The 24,667-nt window shown below is 36.7% G+C and overlaps 1 protein-coding gene across 8 annotated transcripts in view; it reads left to right on the plus strand.

Moving 5' to 3' along the window:
• Nucleotides 1–24,667, plus strand: part of scrib (scribble planar cell polarity protein) — a 115,832-nt gene that overhangs the window by 45,135 nt on the left and 46,030 nt on the right. For all 8 annotated transcript variants that reach the window (XM_057824960.1, XM_057824957.1, XM_057824954.1 and 5 more), the window contains exons 4-20: nt 5–94; nt 213–269; nt 2,545–2,608; nt 4,035–4,109; nt 4,182–4,326; nt 4,536–4,654; nt 6,071–6,270; nt 6,330–6,496; nt 7,415–7,542; nt 7,615–7,737; nt 9,700–9,885; nt 10,170–10,544; nt 12,803–12,865; nt 16,054–16,143; nt 16,216–16,293; nt 17,996–18,319; nt 22,941–23,021. In XM_057824960.1, the coding sequence (XP_057680943.1) occupies nt 5–94; nt 213–269; nt 2,545–2,608; nt 4,035–4,109; nt 4,182–4,326; nt 4,536–4,654; nt 6,071–6,270; nt 6,330–6,496; nt 7,415–7,542; nt 7,615–7,737; nt 9,700–9,885; nt 10,170–10,544; nt 12,803–12,865; nt 16,054–16,143; nt 16,216–16,293; nt 17,996–18,319; nt 22,941–23,021 (2,365 nt within the window). The remainder of the gene's footprint in view (nt 1–4; nt 95–212; nt 270–2,544; nt 2,609–4,034; nt 4,110–4,181; nt 4,327–4,535; nt 4,655–6,070; nt 6,271–6,329; nt 6,497–7,414; nt 7,543–7,614; nt 7,738–9,699; nt 9,886–10,169; nt 10,545–12,802; nt 12,866–16,053; nt 16,144–16,215; nt 16,294–17,995; nt 18,320–22,940; nt 23,022–24,667) is intronic.

The raw sequence follows: 24,667 nt of genomic DNA on the forward strand, positions 1-24,667 counted from the left end.
GCAGATTGCCGGAAGGTTTCACACAGCTGCGAGCGCTAGCGCACTTGGCGCTCAACGAGGTGTCGTTGCAGACGTTGCCGAGCGACATCGGAAAGTATGATATTTAAATTTTTGCTTCAACTAGCTGGAAAAAAAAAGTGAAAAAATATGCTAACAAGATTTTCTATATGAATTCTGTCTCAGTTTTTAACTTTTTTGCTCTCTTCTGACAGTCTTGCTAACCTGGTGACGTTGGAGCTACGGGAGAACTTGCTAAAATGTTTGCCAACGTAGGTTTATCTTCAGTTTATTTTTTAAATGTTGCATTCTTGTATTTAGTACTGAGCAGTATGTAAACATAAGAAAGATATATACCGTACTTTTCGGACTACAAGCCGCTACTTTTTTCCTTCGTTTTGAATCCTGCGGCTTATAGTCCAGTGCGGCTTATTTGTTGATTTATTTGGGTTAATAGGCAACACATCCCTCCTAGCTTACATTGCAGTGCTACAGATGTATATAACAATCAAAATTCATGTTCTGTGCTAATTATTTATTCATTTACTGTTCCAGTTGTTTCATTAATTGCTTGTTATGGTATTTGGTAACACTTTATTTGACAGTGGCGTCATAAGACTGTTATATGACACTATCAATGGCATTACTGAATGCTTATGACAGATGTCATTAAGTGTCATCCGGCAAATTATGTCACTAACTCCATTTATGGTCAGCTCAGATCTTTTACATCCATTCAAAAGTGAGATAATTTGAATACATTAATGATCATGACAATGTCATGTCATAATTATGATTGTCGAATGACAATCTTAAGGTACCACTGTCAAATAAAGGTTTACCAAATACCTTAACTAGCAATTAATGAAACAACTGGAACAGTTACTGTAGAAATAATCAGCCCAGAACATGAATTTTGATTTTTATTTACATCTGTAGCGCAGCAATGCATGCTAGGAGGCATGTTGGACAACAACAGTGTTGATAGCAGGTAGCACCAGAGGTTGATTGTCACCTCCAAGAGAGCAGTGATGGCCAAATGAAGCTTTGAAGCCAATTGGTTCAAAGTTTCATGGTGGTTCATTTGGTCTTATTACAGTCGTATGATGCCGCTGTCAAATAAAGTGTTTCCGGTTAACATCTTTTGGTGTAAACATCCCATAATACAGTGGGGCCAGCTGCGGCTTATAGTCTGGTGCGACTTATCTATGAACAAATGCCGTTTTCGCGTCTCATTTCGTGGGTGGCGGCTTATAGTCAGGTGCGCCTTATAGTGCGAAAATTACGGTAATTATCTGCTCCCAAAATTTTAGGGAAAAAAAGGTCGTAATGAAACCTTTTTTTTTACAAATTTGTAAAAAGAAAAGTCAAAATAAATATGCGTAATAAGCGCTCTGATATCTATAACCCTTGCTAAATCCTGTTTATTTTCCTCATGAAACCTGGAGATGCATGTGTTGACTTGCACCCATCATTTTTTTTTCAAAAAGAAATCAAAATTCTGAATTAGTCTCAAAATCATGAAATTTTAGGTTTATAAAATGTGATACATTTGGCAATAAAGGGTTAAAACTGTTAGCTAGCATAATATTGTGTATATAACTGTTAGCTAGCGTAGTATTGTTAATAATTAGATAATATTTATAATTAACAAATTGGGTTGTTTTTTTTTTTTTTTTGTTGAACTCTGCTATTTCCACTTATTTTGAATGCATCACTCACCACATCGTTTGGAAGAGGGAGTGACCAGGATGCCTTGCAGTTGACTTTTTTTTTTTAAGTTTTTAAGTTAATAATAGTAATCTCAAGAGAAATTACTGTACGTGGGGATGCTTTGCTGTGATCCCTCGCTAAACTCCGCGGGTCACTTCCTGTTGATTTTGGGGCATTTCTGGGTCGCTTCTTTTTCATTTTGGAGCATTTCCAGGTCACTTCAGGTTGAAAATGCATAATGTTGGTTCAGTGCACTCTAGTGTCTGTTTTGGCTAACACCGCTATTTTCACTTGTTTTGAATGCGTCACTCATTCCCACAGGTTGGATGGGGAAGTGACCAGCATGCCCTGCAGTGGCCTTTTTTAAAAACATTATTAATAATGATGTTTTATTGCTTTTGTTAGTGGCTAATTCTTTCCCAATATAGTAGTAGTATTCGCTATAGGTGTTCACCCCTCATAATTTGTTAAGTTGCAAAAATTGTTTTATTAATACCCTGCAAGAGTTGTTATTGCGCGTGCTCATTAAGACACCCCTAGTTTGTTGCTAAGAGAGGTATTAGCGTCTCTGTACAGTGTACAGTTAGCATAAATATCAATTGGATTACAATGATGTAACAAATTATTTCATGACCTAACGTTACACACCCTTCATTACGTCACTATTTCCACCTGCTAGCTTACTTAGCCTTGCGTCACACAGCTTCAAGAAAAACATTCCGTTCATACCGTTAGGAAATTTGCCGTCGAATGTAAATGCAATGTGTTATTCTCTCAAGCGTCTTTTCAGAGTGTGCTTCCACACATGCTAATTTTTCATTGGCTGTCTCCCAGGTCGCTATCCTTCCTGGTGAAACTGGAACAGCTGGACCTGGGCAGCAACGAACTGGAAGTGTTGGTAATTAACTCCGCATTCATCATGTCGACTTGCAAATGAATGTTGTGTTTGCAGACAGTCAACTTGAATTTATTTACTTGGTAACCACTCGTGGAGTTGGTGTACTCTTAAACTTGTTTGCATAATTTTTCTGTCATGTTCCTCAAGCCTGAGCCTGGGAACTTGGAAGTTTCAATAATGAGAAAAGTGTAAACAAAAATCTCATGACCACGAGGGCGGGGCCTGAACAAATAGGTGACATCACGGTAAAACCGAGGCCACTTGTGGCAAAACACCCTCCGCCCCCTTTTTTTTTTAAAAATATTTTTATAATGTTTTGAATCTCATATATAAGTAAAAAATGATGATTAAAATAATAAATATTTTTAAATTAAAAATTGGTGAAAACTTTTAACTTGACTGTTTTTCCTTTATTTTAGTTTTTTTAAGGAAAGAATACAAAATTTGAATATTTTCGTATTTTTTTGTATTAACTTTTCTTTTTTCATTTAAAAAATCAATGAGTGTATTTTCCTCTTGCGTACTGAATAATTTGAAAACGGAATACTTCCTGTTTTCGCTTCATTTTTGTATTTTAATTGTACACATTTTCAAACAAAATTCATTTACAAATTACATGAAGATAATCTAGTTTTTTTTTTTTTTTTTTTTAATTTAAATAAATAAATAAACCAAAAGAATATTTACAATCAAGAGTAATGATTACGCCATCAAAATAGTTGTCAATTCATTTGATCATAGTTAGCTGTCAATTAGGGCTGCAGCTATCGATTATTTTAGTAGTCGATTAATCGATGAACTAGTTAGTTTGAATAATTGAGTAACTGGATAAGGAACATAAAAAATTAAAATACCTGAGCTGAGCCTCAAACAGTATTAAAAAATACTGTAAATAAATGAAGATCTAAATACAGCATAGAGCAATTGGCTAACTTACATAGCAAAAGTCCGCTAGCTTAAATGCTATAAAATGCTAACGATTTTACTATGCTCTTAACAAATGGCTCAAACACATATTCCTACAAAAACGGCTATCTTTACCTATAAACCAAATACCGAATGCAATAAAAAAAAATTTTTGCCAACAAAATGTCGGTCGTAACAGGGAGCAGTTAGATTCAGCCATGTGAAATGAGTTATGTCATATTCACTATTGCCACCAGAGGGCAGTGTATCCACCCAAATTTATAAAATTAAATGTAAACACTTTCAAAACAAACCATTACGACGCCACTTTAATTAAACGAATAATCGAAGTAGCAAAATGTAATTCAAAATTTTTTCTAATCGAATTGCTCGAGTTAATCGATTAATCGTTGCAACACTACTGTCAATGAGTTGATTGATCGTGCCAGCCCTATTTTCCAGCTAGCCCAAAATCATATTAAAACACAAACAGTGTTGTCGTCTCTATTCTACTTCCTAGCCGGACACACTCGGCGCACTGCCCAATTTGAGGGAACTTTGGTTGGACCGAAACCAGTTGTCGTCGTTACCACCAGTGAGTATATTTCTGTATTTTATTTTTTATTTATGTCTGTTTTTTAACAAAACAAAATGTGGCTGTTTTCAGGAGCTGGGGAACCTCCGCAGGTTGGTTTGTCTGGACGTGTCCGAGAACCGGCTGGAGGAGCTTCCGTCGGAACTGGACGGCCTACTGGCTCTCACCGACCTGCTGCTCACTCAGAATCTGCTGGAGGTGGTTCCGGACAGCATAGGTAACCAAATAAAGCAGGAAAGGATTTGATAGTTAATGGGACATTTTGCAGATAGGCTGTTAATGAGTTAAAATGACTTAAAAGTCAACTAGTGTGCTCATGCTTCTTAAATATCCTGCACTGCCATCTACTGTAAGAATAGGGTATTACAAATTATCAGCTGTTTTTTTTTTTTTTTTTTTTTTTTTTTTTCTTTGTGTCCCCCGCAGGTTGTTTGAAGCAACTTTCCATCCTCAAGGTGGACCAGAACCGACTGACCCACCTGACCGATTCCATTGGAGAGTGTGAAAATCTGACGGAGCTTATTTTGACCGAGAACCTCCTCCAGGTAATGCTGCTTATTTAAGAAAACAAACAAACAAATTTGTTTTTTTTTCTCTGTTTTCTTGGGGGGGGATTTAATTATATATATTTCTGAATAAAAGAGAACATTTGCGTTTTTCCCCTCGCTTTTTATCTAAAAAATTTAAACTGATAATTGAATAAATAAAGAGTATACCACCTGTTTTCTTTCTTTGTTTTTCCATCCATCCCTCTATCTATCGATCAATCTCAATCCATCATCCATCCATCCAAATGAAAATAATATTTACTGTTTTGTTTTTATTTTTAAAAATATAATAAATTAATGTAATTAAATTTAAATGAATAGGTCATTAGCACTTTTTTTACTTCAAGAATTAGATAAACAAATAAATTAATTTAAAATAGAATATTTGCATTTGTGGGTTTTAATGTGCATATCTTTAAACAAAGAAAAAAACATTTATTTTATTTTTTTATTTTAAAAAAAGAAGAAGGAAAATTATACTGTATTGACCTTCAAACAAGAGAATTTGCCCAATATTTACATCAACAATCTCTCTAAACAATCGACTTGCAAAATAATTGACGATTAATTTGTTAATCACTTAGTTATGGATAAGCATGTGCTGGTATGATAACCTTAAGCAAAAATATCACGGTTTTGCAATTACAGCTCTAAAATATTTTATTTTGAGATTTCTTGGTTACAAAAAACCCCCAACATATTAGTAAATTGGAATAAACTGTAAGTATAATGTTCAATTAAATAAATAAAAAACATTTTTAAAAAAGTAAATGAAATATTCTAAATCCAATTAAATTAGCATGCTAATAAGGCATGTTATCTGCCTTGTTAACAAATTTACACTACAGTATGTTTTACCACTGCTAGACACACTACACACACTGTAGTTAACTCTCTTAGCTGGTGGGAAACTCATGACGGCGTTTGCTAACTTTAAATTTTGTGTAAAGGTGAAATCATATGGGAGATATTGCCTTCTCTGGTAGCCACCCCCCGCAAACATGTTTTAGATGTCAGTTGGCTCACCTAAGCCGTGGCTTTCTCTAACTTTCTTGTAGCCGAAGTATTCCCATACCAGCAACTTTGTTTTGTTCGATGGGGGAAAAAAGTCCAGGTGTTTCATGTCCTTCAGCCAACGTGCATCACAGCTGACTCACAGACACTGAGCAAAAACTTGAGGGGAAGGGGTGAGCCCTGCATTTTTGGGACATAAAAATACCGGAGGGACGGTATGACGGAAAATTATAGCTGTTTTTAAACCTTGACATTTTCATACCGCAGTATACCTTGAAACCGGTAACCAGCACATGCCTTGTATAGCATCCTGAATAATAAGTGTTGCCTTGGGATATTAGTCATCCGTATTAATTTTTAGCTATCTGACCGATTCCTTCTCCTTGGCTTCCTCCAAAGACGCTTCCTCGCTCGCTGGGCAAGCTGAAGAAGCTGACCAACTTGAATGTGGACCGCAACCGCCTGAGCGCGGCGCCCAAAGAGCTGGGCGGTTGCGCCAGCCTCAACGTGCTCTCGCTGCGTGACAACCGTCTCGGCAAGCTGCCCGCCGAGCTCGCCGACGCCACCGAACTGCACGTACTGGACGTGGCCGGGAACAGGTAACGTCACCGAATCCTCATTTGTTTTGACTCCTGACTGATTTTTCTTTTTATTTTAGATTACAAAACCTGCCTTTTGCCTTGACAAACCTTAACCTCAAGGCCATGTGGCTGGCGGAAAACCAGTCGCAACCCATGCTTAAATTCCAAACCGAAGATGACGAACGCACAGGAGAGAAAGTCTTGACTTGCTACCTTTTGCCTCAGCAGCCTTCGCCCAGCCTTGGTAAGAAATACACTTTAACCGGAGGTGGGTGAAGTAGCCAAAAACTTTTACTGTGGTAAGAGTAGCGTTACTTCAAAATAATATTATTCAAGTAAAAGTAGTCATCCAAAAAAATGTACTCAAGTACAAGTAAAAAAGTGTTTGGTGAAAAGAATACTCAAGTAATGAGTAACATTGTGAGTGACTGCTTGTTAAGTTTGATTTTTTTTCCTGTTGTCTATATGAACTGTTATTATTATACTTTGAAGAAGACTATAACCTACTACATAACCACATTAAGCCAAAGAAATACAAAAAAAAAATCACTGAATTACAACGAGAGAGAAAAAAAATACAGAAATGAACCAAGAATTCGTCCAAAGAGCAGAAGTGCTCTCTAGTCGAGAAAACATATTTCCTATTATGAAACTAAAAGAATGATATCTCCGGTTTTCCGTGTTCAATTGGTGTCAAATAAAAACTGGGAGAGGTGAAAAGGAAAATACCGAAAATCGAGAAGAACTGAGGTGAAATGCCCAAAAATGAACTCAATGCCTGGCATTGGCTGCCACTGACGGTCATAGATGTCCAATTTGGACATTTACTAGTGATTAACTCATTCCAAATCACAACAGAAGGATGAAAATAGCTTGTTTTTCTGTTTATTAGGAACAGATTTCCTGACCCATGTATGGATAATTGTTGTATCGCCACATCGTGAGATCATCGTTATCGTAAGCCTTGTATCACAAATTGTGAGGCACCCAGAGGTTCCCACCCCTGTTTTTAGAATTTAAAAAATTAACTTTAATATGATTACCGTATTTTTTGGGACTATAATTCACACCAGCCAAAGAATACACAGTCAAACTGAAGTATAAGTCACATTCGTTAATTTTGGGGCAACTTCCTGTTAATTTTTGGTTCACTTCTCCGTAGAAAACCTGCTTCAGAACAGCGTGGATGACAGCTGGACGGACAGCAACCTTAACAGAGTGTCGGTCATTCAGTTCCAGGAGGAAGCCAAGGATGAGGACGAGGATGATGAAGCCGCCGCTGAGCGCAGGGTGAACAAACGCGAACTTTACAAATGCACAAATGCTAGGTATGAACTGGCTAAAGTGGCTGCGTGTGTTCAGGGTCTCCAACGTCGAGCCACACCTCATCCCAGCGAGTTGAAAGTGATGAAAAAGGTGATCGAAGACAGACGGAATGAAGCGTTCGGATCCAGGGATGGGGACGATCAGTCCTCCGATGCGCAGGTAACTTTAAACCTATGTTGTGTTAGTTAACGATAAACATGTGTTTTGGATGACTAAAATGTGACGTTTTCTCGCTTACACTTGAAGAGACAAGACAAAAATGTTGAGTAGTTGTATTATAGTTTAGCTTGTTTGCGATGCTAACTTTGGCATGTTAGGTTAGGTTTTGAACAATTTTCAAGTGTTGACTTGCACAGTGGGGCAAATAAGTATTTAGTCATCCACCAATTGTGCAAGTTCATCTACTTGAAAGGATTAGAGAGGCCTGTAATTGTCAACATGGGTAAACCTCAACCATGAAAAAAAACAGAAAATCACATTGTTTGATTTTTAAAGAATTTATTTCCAAATTAGAGTGGAAAATGAGTATTTGGTCACTTACAAACAAGTAAGATTTCTGTTTGTCAAAGAGGTCTAACTTCTTCTAACGAGGCTCCACTTGTTAACTGTATTAATGGCACCTGTTTTAACTCATTATCGGTATAAAAGACACCTGTCCACAACCTCAGTAAGTCAAACTCCAAACTCCACTATGGCCAAGACCAAAGAGGCGTCGAAGGACACCAGAAACAAAATTGTAGACCTGTACCAGACTGGGAAGACTGAATCTGCAATAGGTAAAATGCTTGGTGTAAAGAAATTAACTGTGGGAGCAATTATTAGAAAATGGAAGACATACAAGACAACTGATAATCTCCCTCAATGTTGGGCTCCATGCAAGATCTCACCCCGTGGCGTCAAAATGATAACAAGAACGGTGAGCAAAAATCGCAGAACCACACGGGGGGACCTAGTGAATGACCTACAGAGAGCTGGGACCACAGTAACAAAGGCTACTATCAGTAACACAATACGACGCCAGGGACTCAAATCCTGCACTGCCAGACGTGTCCCCCTGCTGAAGTCAGTACACGTCCAGGTCCGTCTGCGGTTCACTAGAAACCATTTGGATGATCCAGAAGAGGACTGGGAGAATGTGTTATGGTCAGATGAAACTAAAATAAAACTTTTTGTTGAAACACAGGTTCTCGTGTTTGGAGGAGAAAGAATACTGAATTGCATCTGAAGAACACTATACCCACTGTGAAGCATGGAGGTGGAAACATCATGCTTTGGGGCTGTTTTTCTGCAAAGGGACCAGGACGACTGATCTGTGTAAAGGAAAGAATGAATGGGGCAATGTATCGAGAGATTTTGAGTGAAAATCTCCTTCCATCAGCAAGGGCATTGAAGATGTGACGTGGCAGGGTCTTTCAGCATGACAATGATCCCAAACACACAGCCAGGGCAGCAAAGGAGTGGCTTCGTAAGAAGCATTTCATAGTCCTGAAGTGGCCTAGCCAGTCTCCAGATCTCAACCCCATAGAAAATCTGTGGAAGGAGTTGAAAGTCCGTCTTGCCCAACAACAGCAAAACATCACTGCTTTAGAGGAGATCTGCATGGAGGAATGGGCCAAAATACCAGCAACAGTGTGTGAAAAGCTTGTGAAGAGTTACAGAAAATGTTTAGCCTCCGTTATTGCCAACAAAGGGTACATAAGAAAGTATTGAGATGAACTTTTGGTATTGACCAAATAATTATTTTCCACCATGATTTGCAAATGCATTCTTTAAAAATCAAACAATGTGATTTTCTGTATTTTTTTTCCACATTCTGTCTCTCATGGTGGAGGTTTACCCATGTTTACAATTACAGGCCTCTCTAATATTTTCAAGTGGGAGAACTTGCACAATTAGCGGTTGACTAAATACTTATTTGCCCCACTGTACGTGCTGTAAAATGTTGTCAGGAAAAAGTACCACTTGATGTTTGTACTCAAGTAAAGTACAGAAACAAAAATATACGTCAGTACAGTCACGCAGTACTTCGTTACATTCCGCAATTCCTGGTTGCCAAACACAACATATTTTAAAACCCTATCAGATAGTCATTACGTTTCTCATACTGCGCTGCAATTTCAGGAGAAACGGCTCAGCGACCTCTCCAATCAGAGCCACGACTCGCAGGTGTCCGATAGTACGCTCTCAGCTACCTCCCACGAAGAGAGGCGAGAAGTCTGTGTGCCGTCCCACAGAGAGGACATCGTGGACGGACACTCCCATCATGAGGAGGAGGACTTGGATGAGATGGAGGTGGAGTACATTGAGGTGATTATTGTCAAGTTTGAGGGCTAGATTTGAAGTTCAAAGTCTTCAAATTCTTCTATTCTAAGTTCTACAATTTATTTTCTTTCATACTCAGCAATAGAAAATTAAATGTTTTAAATCAAAATGATAGTGGTGGTGTCTTAAAATGTCTTAAAATTCTTCTGGATGAATTTTAAACTGGTGGAATTCAGATGAAAGACTTTTCTGATATTTGTTTAGTTACTGTATTTTTGCAAGGTCGAGTGTGAAATTTGAACCAAAAGTGTCCTCACTCCTTCCTGTAGCCCACCGTTCACTTCGCCGAGGAACCCATCATCCGTGGCGGGGATGAAGACGGTGGCGATGAAGACGGCGAGAGGAGCGAGGACGATGACGACGACCGGCCGGCCCTCCCCGCCGAGAAGCAGCGCCTCATCCGCAAAGACACGCCGCACTACAAGAAGCACTTCAAGATCACCAAGCTGCCCAAACCAGAGACGGTGGCGGCGCTGCTGCAGGGCTTCGACGCCGACGGCCTGGCCTCGCGCGCGCTGACCGTCGAGGACCGAGCGGACGGGCCGGAGGAGGACCAGAGCGTCGGTACGCCTCGACTGCGGCGGAGGATGGACTCGTCGGAGTTGGACGATAGCCGATATCACGTCAACTGCAGTCAAGTCAAGGTAACAAGAAATACGTAACTATCACTGATCGTTTTGATTCGACGGTAATGCGATAGAAGTTTCTCCCCGGGCCACTTCAAACCCAATCTTTTGCTCTGCCACATCAGCACCACTAAATGTTTCATGTTAGTGGTCATTGCTTCTAATTAATGGCACCATTTTTTACACGCTTTGTATGTTGTATGTGTCTTGAAGCGCACACAGCTGAAAAGATGGTATTATTTGGGGGGGAGAGAGATTTCCGCTGATTCCTCACTTTGATAAAAATGGGGATTCATCATGTGGGTGTGCTTGTGTGTACGCCTCAGACTAACCAGAAGACGGACAGGCAGAGAAACTGTTGACCTAAAAATAGTTTCAATCCTAATTTTGCCTGCTATTGACTGCGCTAAGTCCTAAATTAATAGTGAATATCTTTTTATTTACTTTTGATTTAATTTAGTTTATATTTTGGGGGGAAAAACAGTAAATATTCAATTTAAAAAAAAAAAAAAATTAAAAATATATATGATACAAATTTGTTTTAAATAAAAGCAAACATAAATTGTCTCTTTTCAATTAATATGTTTATTGTTTTTTTTTTTTTTTTTTTTACATTTTTCAAATACAGAACAACAAGAAACAAAGTAAATATTATTTTTTAATGTTTTTTTTAACTTTGTTTTTAAATGCATACATTTAAACATAAAACAGGAAATATTTTCCGTTTTAATTCTTGTTTTTTAATGAAAACAATAGAGGGGAAAATACTGTCAATATTCTTTTAAATGTGTTTTTATTTATTTTTTTGTGAAGTAAATATTCTCTTTTTAAATCTAATTTATTTGTAATAGTCTTTTTAAAATTTATTTGATTAATTTTTTAAAATTGAAAAAATATATATACACAAACTATAATTAAAATATGAACTAATTATCCTAATTTTGCCTGCTATTGACTGCACTAGACGTCCTAAGTTAATAGTGAATATCTTTTTATTTACTTTTGAGTTTATTTTTTATTTTGGGGGGGAAAACAGTAAATATAAAAAAAAATATATTAAAAAATATATATTATACAAATATTTTTTTTAAATGAAAGAAAACAGAAAATTGTCCCTTTTTAATTTTTTTATTTTTTTTTATTTACATTTTTCAAATAGAGAAGCACAAGGAACAAAGTAAATATTTTTTTTTAAATTTTGTTTTCCTTTTTGTTTTTAAATACATACATTTAAACATAAAACAGGAAATATTTTCGGTTTGAATGAATTCTTGTTTTTTTAATGAAAACAATAGAGGGAAAATACTGTCAATATTCTTTAATTGTGTTTTTAATTATTTTAGTATTTATTTTGTAAATTTTCTTTTTATATAAAGTAAATATTCTCTTTTTCATGTAATCTAATTTATTTGTAATAGTTTTTAAAAGTGTTTTGATTATTTTTTTAAACTGAAAAAAAATATATATAAAGTATAATTAAAATAGTAAATAAACTGTAAATATTCAATTTATATATATATATATATATATATATATATATATATACAATGCATTTTTTTTTAATGAAAGAAAACAGAAAATTGTCTCTTTTTAAATAATATGTTTATTGTTTTTTTTACATTTTTCAAATACAGAAGCACAGGGAACAAAGTAAATATTACTTTTTAATCGTATTTTTTTTTACTTTTTGTTTTCAAATACATTTAAACATAAAACAGGAAATATTTTCGGTTTTAATGAATTTCTTGTTTTTTAATGAAAACAAAAGAGGGAAAATACTGTCAGTATTCTTTTAAATGTATTTTTTAATAAAGTAAATATTTTCTTTTTAATCTAATTTAATTTATTTTTAGTAGTTTTTTAAAATTAATTTGTTTCATTTTTTAAATTAAAAATATATATATTCAAATATGGACTAATTATTTTAATTTATGGTCTGGATTGGACATCTGTCACCATCAATTGCTACTGATGTTAGTTCATTGTATCTTTTTACTGAGTCACTTTTTTCCTCAGTTTTAGCTTCTTTTTTTTTTGCCTCATTTCATCAACTTTCGCTTTTTCTTGTTCCCTCCAACTCTGCCGTGTCCACTTCTGGTGTCTGTTCTGGTGCAAGCGTGCTTTGGCTTCCATATGGGGACGCTACGGCGTCATTCTGACTGTATTTTTGTTTGAATTTTGCTGTTTTTTTTTGTTTTTCTTTTTGGGAGCGAGCGCAAGCCTTTTTGGGGGCCTAACTAATCCGCATGCTTGTCGCTGGTTCCTGTCCCTAACAGGGGGTGTCATTTGATCAAGTCAATAATCTACTGATTGAACCTGCTCGAATTGAGGAGGAAGAGGTCTGTACCTTCGCTACTCTTTTGCTGGCTTTTCCCGCCCTCCAACTCACAAAAAAAATCCTGTTTTAACCCTAACCCAATCATGTTTTGTCTGCCTCTGCACTGCCTTGCTCCTTTTTGTCTGCCTCTGCACTGCATTGCTCCTTTTTTTCACTTGACCATCTCTCCGCGAACATGTCTGCCATTTTGTTTGGTTTAATTTTGCACGCTGAAGCAGAAAAATACATCCGCCGGATGAATGAATTGAATGACTGGAGTAAAAATCGTTTGTCGTGTCTCATTCTGTTCGTTTTTGGATACGTCAAATGGATTTTCAACGCTGCAGCATGGTTCTTTGTTTTGTTTTTTTTTTAGTTGTAGAATACTTTTTTTCTTTACTCCCTATTTCAGGCTTTCATATTTATGCATGGCTTGCACACACTGTTAGTTTTATATCTGGACTACTCACAAAAAAGGGATATCAGGTTTTTCAGGAAAATTTTACGCTGAACTCGAGATGCACTGTAAATGTTACAGGTGAACTTGTATTGAACTTTTCTAACCTTTTGAATATCCAATTTCATCCGCATTTTGCAGAAGTTACAAAAGCATTCAAAATAGGCCTGCAGCGATCGATTATTTCAGTAGTCGATTAATCTATGAACTAGTTAGTTCGAAAAATCGATTAATCGGATTAGGAACATAAAAAAATTGAATACCTCAGCTTAGCCTCAAACGGTATAGAAATAAAAAAGAGGATCTAAGTACAAAGAAAGAACAATTGGCTAACTTGCATAGCAAATGTCGCTAGCTTAAATGCTATCAAATGCTAACTTTTTTTTTTTTACAATGCTTAACAAATTGTTTAAACACATATTCTTACAAAAAAACTAAATATACCTACAAACTAAATGACAAATGCATTATAAAAACCCCTTAGCTCAAACAAAAACTTACCTTATGTAAATGAGGATCTAAGTACAACAAAAGAACAATTGGCTAACTTGCATAGCAAAAGTCGTGTTTTCCAAAATTCCTGGGTTCGCGGTGAGTCAGCAACCAACACACTTTTGCTCAATAAATCTCATTTATTCTGCATTTTCTAATCAATAAACATTGTCTATTGAGCAAAAGTGTGTTGGTTGCTGACTCACCGCGAACCCGGGAATTTCGGAAAACAAGTCGCTAGCTTAAATGCTATCAAATGCTAACTTTTTTTTTTTTTTTTTTTTTTTTTTTTTTTTTTACAATGCTATTAACAAATTGTTCAAACACATATTCTTACAAAAAACGGTTAAATATACCTATGAACTAAATGACAAGTGCATTATGAAAACACCTTAGCTCAAACAAATACTTACCTTATGTTGGTCTTAACAGGGAGCAGCTGGATTCAGCCATGTTAAATGATTTATGTCATATTCACTGTTGCCTCTAGAGGGCAGTTTATCCACCCAAATCAATAAAAATAAATCAAAACACTTTCACAACAAACCATTACAACGCCACTTTAATTAAAGGAATTAGTTCAAAGCTTTTTTCCTCATCGAATGACTAGACTTCATCGATTAATCGTTGCAGCAGTAATCCAAAATAATATTGAAGCTTAAATTATGAGTGGTTTTAAAGTTGTAAATTTCATAACAATACGAAATATTATTATTATTCGGACAACAATACTGTATTAGCTGATTTTGAGAACATGCCCCTTTTGTTAGGGGCGCTAGAATTAAGTGTAGTTGCACATTCAATACAGTAGGTGGCAGTGGCGCTCTCGTCGCCATGATTTTTTTTCTCACCAAGCAAATGATATGAAGAGCAAACAAACCATCGATATCATACATATATAAGTAGGAGTGTGACAATACATCAAAAGGCGAAACTTTGTAGCTAAACAGTTTGCTAGCAAAAGCTTCCATAAGTGTAGTGTAGTGCGGCAACGATTAATCGATTAACTCGAGTATTCGATTAGAAAAAATATTCGAATTACATTTTATTGCTTCGAGTATTCGTTTAAACAAAGTTGCGTTGTAATGGTTTATTATGAAAGTGTTTGTATTTAGTTTTATTGATTAGGATGGATACATTGCCCTCTGGTCTGCCTTGTTTCACATGGCTGAATGCAACTGCTCCCTGTTAAGACCAACGTAAGCTAAGTTTTTGTTTGAGCTAATGTTTTTTATGTATTCATAATTTATTTTGTAGGCATAATTAGCCGTTTTTTGTGGGACTATGTGTCTGAAGCATTGTTAAAAAAAAGTTAGCATTTTTAGCATTTAAGCTAGCAGACTTGTGCTATGTAAGTTAGCCAACTATTCTTTTGTTGGCCATAGATCCTCATTTTTATTTTTTATACCGTTTGAGGCTCAGCTCAGGTATTTTAACTTTTCATGGTTCTGATCTGATTACTCGATTATTCGAACTAACTAGTTCATCGATTAACCGACTACTAAAATAATCGATAGCCGCAGCCCTAGTGTAGTGTCTACTTCAAACGGATTGGACGTCTATGGCCGTCGTTGGCACTGAAATCACTGCACTCACAGCCAGTCTTGTGGGCATTTACAGATCACCTCCTGTTAATTTTAGGGCATTTACAGGTTACTTCCTGTTGATTTTGAGTCACTTGCTATTTGTTTGAGGACATTCTCGAGTCACTTTCCTTTCAGGAACCCAAAATCAACAGGAGGTAACCTGTAAATGCCCCAAAATTAGCTGCCACGGACGGCCATAGACGTCCAATCCGTTTGAAGTGGGAGGGTGGCAGCGAATGAACGAATGTTCATTCGCTGCCACCCTCCCACTTCAAATGGATTGGATGTCTAGTACTGATAAACTCATTTGAATTTATCCTAAAATCTGAAAACTGATTATCCCTCCCTTTTTTTTTTGTGAGTAGCTTATCCCGTATTTTTTAAAGCCTCATGATTACATACACAAATCCTACTTTAGGTGTACTTCCAAAAGTATAGATATCTGGAGTCTAAAGGCACCTATTAGCTTTAACGGTTCCCAAAAATGCAAAAACTGGCATTTTTTACCCCATTGGAATGTTAACAAACAACTATTAGAAGAATGCCAAGTATAAACGAGATTATTTGCCTAATTAAAAGCTACAGCTTGCTTTAGACTCCAGATCGGTTTCTTTATTATTATTCATAGTTGACTATAATCAGTCAAAGTGATGACTGCGGCTTCTCACCTCGCAGCACACTTTAACCATCCTGCGGCAAACTGGAGGCCTCGGCATCAGTATCGCCGGCGGGAAAGGTTCCACGCCGTACAAAGGCGACGACGAGGTCAGCTTTACTCCTAAGGTGGTACATGACAAAGCGTTATTATACTGTATATTGTGTTCCATTTTACATCAGGGGATCTTCATCTCCAGAGTTTCCGAAGAAGGGCCCGCAGCAAGAGCAGGAGTTAAAGTGGGAGATAAGCTTCTCGAGGTACAAAACGTATTGAATTAATTTGTAGTTTGTGCAATTTTTTAAAAGGATACTCAGGGTTTCCCGTAGGATTTTTTTTAAGCTGTGGTGGTGGTGGTGGGCTACATCGGACAGTCTGAGCATGTCGTGCCGTGGCGAAATTGCTTCATATCATGACAAATGAGAAAAACAGAAATGTACACATATTCAATACTTAATACATTACAAACTGTACAACACGCTTACATGCACAACTATTATAAAGATATCACAACTTGCTTGAGCTACTATTAGCCTAAAGCATAGGCTAGCTTCTATAATACAACAACAAGACTTAAGAAGTTTTGTACATGTGACTTTTCTCCACAGAGGTACTGTAAACATAGAATACTTACATATATTTCCGAGGCGGAAACGTAGCAGAAAGCTCTCATGTATGTCAATGTGACCGACAGACACAGCACTGTGCAAGTAAATGACTTGTGAGCCAAACTGTCACAAAATAGATGCAGTGAATTATTCTGACTGACAGATGGCAGCAACGCAATGCAAAAGGTCAACTGATTTCCTACACTGGCGCATATAGCAGCACAGATGTATTGTTAAATTATATAAATTCTAAATTCTAAATTCATATATAAGTATCGGTTATCTATTTATACATAAATAAAATATATATAATTTTTTTTTTTAATGTAATTTGCAAGTCGTGGCAGCTTTTATTTTGGTGTGGCGGTGTGCCACAATCTTTTCTATGTAGGGGAAACACTGATAGTACTTGATTTACATAATAGTTTAACGTAGGATTGTAGCGGCCGATTTTAAAAGCATTTTAAAATGATCATGATCGGATAATATCAACATTTGTTTTTCATTATCAGTTTTGGGCCAGTATGCATGTTGCCTTCAAAGTGAATGTAGTAGCCCTCTGCCGTTGCACAACGGCTGGTCACAGCTTAGCACAGCAGTTATGCTTATTGACCATTAGATGTTTCCAAACTAAGATACTTGTGATTTGTTATGTGAGCAGAAAATTAGCATTCATGGTGCAAAAATTAAATGAACAGTAAATGATTGAAAAACAATGAATTATAAAATCATTACATATAACTACTGTGTAACCAGAAAGAAATAGTCACTAAGAAAAGCAATACAAAAATCTCTGCAAAAGCCCAGCAAAATGCATTTTGGGAATAACTCATTGATAATGCATTGTCTGGAGGGTTCGGGAGATCAGGGCAGATTGATTTCAGTTTACATTAAATTATTGCACTTATTTTATTTGAAAAGTTATTGCCTGTTGGTTTTCATATGCCAACCTTTTACCTCATTCCCTTTACTGAAACTGTGTGTCTTTGTTGTTATTTTGAGCCAGAAACACTGTGTTAGCCATGTGTGATATGGCTGTGCCTTTTGGCACTTTGCAGTTGCACTCGAACCAAAAAAACTGATGTTTGCACTATTTTGATTTCAACAATAAATATAGTAGTGCAATATGGGTACTTTTTCTATAACTTCAGTTGACAATGTTCTCTTATTTTTCACAAAATGTTTATTTGGAAAACCTTGAAGTTGTTACAGTTATCATTATTAAAACATCCAGTGGGGCATCACAATAGAATTAGGCATAGTATGAAAGGATGAAATGGACTGGACGTCTACCAGCAATAAACTCATTCAAAGAGTTAACAAAAATGATGTATAACTTTCCGAACCGTCCTAGGTGAACGGCGTAGACCTCCACGAAGCCGAGCACCACACGGCCGTTGAGGCCCTGCGCAGCTCCGGCGCCGCCGTCTCCATGACGGTGTTGCGCGAACGTATGGTAGAGCCGGAGAATGCCATCACCACCACTCCGCTAAGACCCGAGGATGATTACTTCCCGCGAGAGAGGCGAAACAGCAGCGGGTTGGTCTTCGGTGTGGAGGGCGGACAAAGCGTGGGACCGCTGCAACGCCTCTCCACCTGCCTGGTGCGCAACGACAGGGGATTGGGCTTCAGTATCGCCGGGGGAAAGGGATCCACGCCGTACCGTGCTGGGGATACGGTGAGTTTTCTGACTAACTCATCTATTATCGAATTAATCAACTATTTTGATTAACAATTTAACTTTTAAGCCTTGTAATAGTAAATATTTTCTTGTATTTTTACTTTTAAATATTTATTTATATTTAAATATTATACAGTGATGCCTCACTTATCGCCGTTAATGGGGACCAGCACTGACCTCGTAAAATGAAAAACCGCAAAGTAATGTCACTTCACCATTTTTACCATATATTTTTTGTGCATATATAATATCAATAATTTTATCATTATTAATATAATACAAATATTAATAATATAAATAACATATGTAAAATAATGTATGAATAATAAGTACTGTACAACATTCTCATGATGCGTGTGAGTGTACATACATAGGTAGATATAAATAAAGTGTACATAAATATATTTTTAGGACTCTTTTATTCTTATAACAAGATTTAAAAAAACGTATGCCACAAAGTTGCAAGAGATTGTATTTTTTTCTAATGAATTTATTCATTTTCATTCAGTTGCAAGAGATTTTTTTTAATGAATTCATTTTCATTTAATAAAACAAAAAAACTATACCGTAATTTTCAAACCATAAGTCAAACCGCAGTACAAGTCACATTTTTTTGGGGTAATTTATTTGATGAAATCCAACACTAAAAACAGACATATCATCTTGAAAGTCTTTTTAAAATAAAAGTAGAATAGAGAACAATAGGAGTGTATAGTATGCGCGTCCTCTTAAGGTTTAGTTTGAAAATGTGAGATGTTATAATGTGTTTATAATTTCACACATAAGTCACTCCAGAGTATAAGTCGCACCCTCGGCCAGACTCTGGGGAAAAAAAAAAAACTGCAAAAAAAATACGGTACAGTATTATATTCATATATTTATGGCGGAAAACACTCAGGTGACTTGAAGTTCTGCTCTTGAGACCCCCAATTTGGCCAAATTTCAAAATTGTCCGATATGCATGTGTGATACATCATTGGAAAGCTTAAAATCTCAATTTTCTGGGGGAAGAAAATTTTTGAACATGAGGGCATTTTTAAAATACTTTTTTTTTTTTTTTTTTTTTTAAACACCAAAACCCTACCTGGAGGTGAGAGCACGCGAGAGCAGAATTACAAACGCCATGACTTTAACTAGGCCTGTTGCGATACCAAATATTAGTGTGCGATAATTATTCTCATAAATTATTGCGATATGCGATATTATTGCGCCTCCCCAATTTTTTTTTAACCAATTTACAATAACACAGTGAGAATACAGTATACATTCATAGATAAATTCAAAAATACTTTTTAAGAAATCACAACTAAAAACAATAGACCATGCCTCTTAAGTAAAAAAAAACCCAATATTGATACCGCACAGCACCACAGAATAAATAAAATGTGTTTTAAAAAAAAAATAAAAATTGCACTTAATAACTTAAGCATTTAGGCAAATGAAAACTTTTCCCCGTCATAGCTTCTGCAATGGTGTTCCATAGGGATGCAACGATACAGTTAAGTCACGGTTTGGTACGATTTTTGATATGGGGGTCACGATTTTCGAACAGATTCAATACATTTAATGCTCTGTAAAAAAAAAAAAAAAAAAAAATTATATTTTTTGTTTCGGTTTTTTTTTTTTTTTTTTTTTTTTTTTTTTTTGCTAGCGAGCAAAAATTAAATTGCCATCATATAAACATGCATTTTAGTGCATAATATTTACTGTATGTGCTTACTTCTTACTGATCTGAAAAATGTTTGTACAAAAGTGCTGAGAACAATCTTTACTGTTTGTAAAGTGAGGCAAGGCACACTGTTGATTGCTACAGCTTTCTTAGCAGCTAGGTTTACTACATGAGCAAGACATCCTATTTGTGGTCCGAATCCATCTGTGTCACGTACTGAATTAACAATATTTGCAACATTATCTGTAGTCACTAGTATGGAATGATTTGGCCTTCCTAACTTCCATTCAGTCATGACAGTTTAGAATTCATCTATGTAGTATATGGACTACGTAACCCATAATCACTCTGGGCTCACGTAGCCAATGGCATGGGACGTAGCACATCTAGTGTGCCATTTCATGATATCTAGTGTGTGCGCGCATTAAAAAAGTTAACAAGCGCCGCTGAAGTCACGTCTGCTCATTACTACACAACGACAGCATATGACACAGCGCTCTTAATTTCAATCAGCTGCTTATTGTCAAAGCGAGGTTGTTCGTAGCAGCCTAGTCGGTAAGAATGTTTTGGCGGACTTCGTTGTAAATATCCGGCGTTGTGCCGAAAAACAGCCACCCGCATGAAATGTCACTCCTGACGGGAGCGCCCACACGTCAACGACACCGGCGCGCTGTAGATGGTCCACAGTCACTCCGGAGCACTGATGCGGCCGGTATACGTTGAACAACAGGATATAATGGGAACGATTGGCTCCGGCGCTAGTTTTTGCCGGATTTGGAACGAAGATGCATTTTGCGCAGTTGGTAATGGGGAATCCGAACTTTTAACAGCACATCTGCCGCACGCGCGCACGCACGTGCACGCGAGGCGATAAATCGCAGCAGAAAAATTACCGCCTTCATTTTTATATATCGCGCGATAAATGCAATTATTGCATATTGCGACAGGCTTAACTTTAACGAGATATTATCGCATACTTACCTTGTTTCAATCCAAAAACACCATGTAGCAGGTATCACAGAGTGTCAAGACAGCTGTGAATGGCCACAGCCGGATTTTTGGGGGATTTTATGGGTGAAACATGGTAATATAACAAGGGTCACAGAAATCGCAGACATCATGGAGTGGTCGATATTTTTTTTCATATATTTACCCTTTTAAATGTTTTTTTTTTCCAAATTGTCTTAGTTTGGATCGATTATTTATCATCTAACATAACGGAGAAAATGCGACAGTAACAAAAAAATTACAATTAAGTGATAGTTATGAGGTAGATATACGTGACTTTTTTATAGACGCCAATTTTTTTCAATGTGACGTAATTTGTTTAAAAGTTTAAAATATGCGCGTGAATAATTTTTTAAAGTCGTTTATTTTTTTAAAACTAAATATTAGAAATCAATTAATTATTCTAAGCTAAGAATGACAGACATTTCGAATAATAAAAACGATTGCTTAACTTCTTTTTGTGGCTGGGTTGAAACAAAAGCGGTTGCGCGACATCTGTAAACGGGGGTTTCCAGGGTAAAACGGGCAAACTAAAAATAGTTCGGGGGCTTAGTGTGCCATGAATCTGCTATGGCAGCATATAGACATATTGTTCTATCAAACGCAACAGTTCTTTAGGCTTAAAATACAGCAGTTTATTTTAAGGAGGGGTGCAAGAGCAGAAACTGCTTTTTCAACCTTGTCTGTGTTTTCCGCCATATACATTGAAAAGATTGATTGAGGGGAAAAAATACATTCAAATATAACAATGAAAAAGAAGTATTTTCAAAAACATTGACAATAAACTATTTCAGTTCATTTTTTTCAGGCATGCCACTCAGTTTCACCCTGGAACAAGACAGAGGGCTACGTCACTCTTCCAGGGAGTGTCGGTCCTCCTTCTGACTTTTGCACACTGCTGTCACTCTTGTCAATCGCCGACAAATGCGATAAACACGACAAATCTGGCCCATCCTCTTCCTCGAGTTGATAAAATAATGCATTAGCTTGCGCTAAATTTAGTTTTCGATTTATCCCGCACGTTTCACAACGTCGCTCGGCCAATCCAACCGGCTGTGGCTTGCTACCTCGCCTCCCTGTCAATAGGTGGCACCTCGCTCGGCAATATATTATATATGTTCACATTTCGTTCGACCTTCGTGACCTCACAATTACTCTTGGGAAATGTAGTTTTTTGTTGTGCTTTCCGTTTTGGAAATGGACAAGACTTTATGGAAATATGGAGATAAACGATAAATGTTCCATGCAGTGTTTTAATGTTTATTTATGAGGGAAATAAAACAACAAAACTCAAATGACATTATCTCTCGTTTTATTTTTAATGAGCGTGAACCTCAATTTCCTTACTCTCAAACGATACCAAACAGCGGCATGTGGGTGACGTAATTACGGCGTGACGAGTCTTCAAACATCATATGCGCGCAGGATGCGTCCCGCGACTTCCAAGGGTTAATAAAACATAACAGTGTGAAGAAAAAAACTGTAAATATTCTCTTTTTTATTTATTTTCAAATAAAGATTTACAGGCCACACAAAATGATGTGCCGAACCTGATCTGGCCCACAGGCCATTTGCTTCACACCAGCGACTCACTACGTTAGCTGCCGTCGACAACGATAGATTTAACTCCTCATAAAATAGTGTTTCTCGTAACTGTCAGTCACGGGGTCGCTCCAATTCTGTCCGCGGTGTTAGTCTGCCGTCGCCGCGGAGACGGAGATATGAATAGACACTTCCGGAAACTCGATAGGTTGACTGGAAGTGGACAGAGTCAGAGTATGTAATTCAAAATGTCCTTTCGGAGCTTTCACTATGCACTTTGCTCATACGTGTGTTGACACAATTTTGTTTGTCCGGGAGTTTCGCTCGAGATTCATCATATTTGATTTGGACTGTTTTTCAATTAGTGGTTGGAGTAATAAAAAACTTTTCCACTTTTAGGGGATCTACATCTCTCGCATTGCAGAAGGGGGAGCAGCACACCGAGACAGCACGCTACGTATTGGTGACAGGGTCATCTCTGTGAGTACTTTACAATCTCAACTTTTGGAGGGGATTTAAAAAGTCTGTTTTTCAATCATAGCAACTTTTGGTATTTTAGATTTTTGCCTGTACAACTTTTTAGTTTTGCGACAGTAGTGTTTTTTACTTAACCCATTGGTAGTGCTGTCATTAGCAGCCAATGAGTTAAATGAATTCACTATATAAACACATTATTAAATGCTTTCCCCCGTGAACATTTCCTAGCTTACCTCCTTCCCACCTTGTGCAGTTTGTCTCCTTTTTTCCACTCTTGCTACACGCTTGTTATCTTACCTAGCGTTGATGGTGGTAGGTGCGGTGTTGGTGTGTCAGCCGACGGTAAGCGGCGATACTGTCGGGCCAGCGCTGACCTCTGCTTGTCTGCTAAAAGCAGTATTTATTGCATTAGATGTACTTTTACGAGCTATGCCGCTTGCCTTTGTTGATTTAAGAGCAAATCTTTTGGTGTCAGCGCAGTCGTACTTGTGTTTTTAAATAAATAAAGGCAAGTGGTGAGGAAGTATAGTTTTTAGGGCTGCCACAAATGATTATTTAGTTAGCCGATTAATCGTTTTTGCAAATAGTTGACAAATCTGCTCACATATAGGATACATTATTTTAGGGCTTAAGCTATCGATTATTTTAGTAGTCGATTAATCTATGAACTAGGTCAAATAATCGAGTAATCGGATTAGGAACATAAAAAAAATCAAAATACCTGAGCTTAGCTCAAATTGTATTTAAAAAATAAATTAATGAGGATCTAGGTACAATAAAAGACAATTGGCTAACTTGCATCGATGTCCGCTAGCTTAAATGCTATAAAATGCAAATTTTTTTTTTTTTTTTTTTTTTTTTTTTTTTTTTTTTTACAATGCTCTTAACAAATCATTCAAACACATATTCCCACAAAAACGGTTAAATATACCTATGAATTAAATTACGAATGCATTAAAAAAAACATATTAGCTAAAACAAAAACTGACTTTATGTTAGTCTTAACAGGGAGCAGCTGGATTCCGCCATGCTAATAAATGAGTTATGTCATAAATTATTCACTGTTGCCGCTAGAGGGTAGTGTATCCACCCAATCAAGAAAAATAAATGCAAACACTTTCAAAACAAACCATTACAACGCCACTTTAATTAAACGAATACTCAAAGCAGCAAAATTTAAAAGGTTTTTTTCTAATTGAATTACTGGAGATAGTCGATTAATTGTTGCAGCACTACATTATTTACAGTACAAGACTTCAGAAATTAGATGATAATATGTTTTGTTTTGTTTTTTAATAACAACAACATTATATACAGTATAATAGTAGGCATGTCCCGATCCGATCATGTGACTGGAAATCAGGCCAATCGCGCCATTTTTCAGAGGATCGATCAGGTGGAATAGGTTTTCAATTTAAAAAATGTATTTGTTTTTCTTATTCATTCTCGTACAGCCTCTCACTCTCCCTCCTGCTGCTTTTCTTGGTCACCAGTTCAGCTGGCGTTTGGTACTGAAGGTTAACGATGATTGACAGGTTTATAGATTTGATCCGGCAAGAGAAGGCTTGGTAGCTCTACGATCAAAGCCACTAATGTGTTAATCATCGTTTAGTCAATCTTTGTTGTCGAGAGGCTGTTCTTGGCAGCGT

Source organism: Corythoichthys intestinalis, chromosome 20 (genome assembly GCF_030265065.1).
Source record: "Corythoichthys intestinalis isolate RoL2023-P3 chromosome 20, ASM3026506v1, whole genome shotgun sequence".
Taxonomy (NCBI): domain Eukaryota; kingdom Metazoa; phylum Chordata; class Actinopteri; order Syngnathiformes; family Syngnathidae; genus Corythoichthys; species Corythoichthys intestinalis.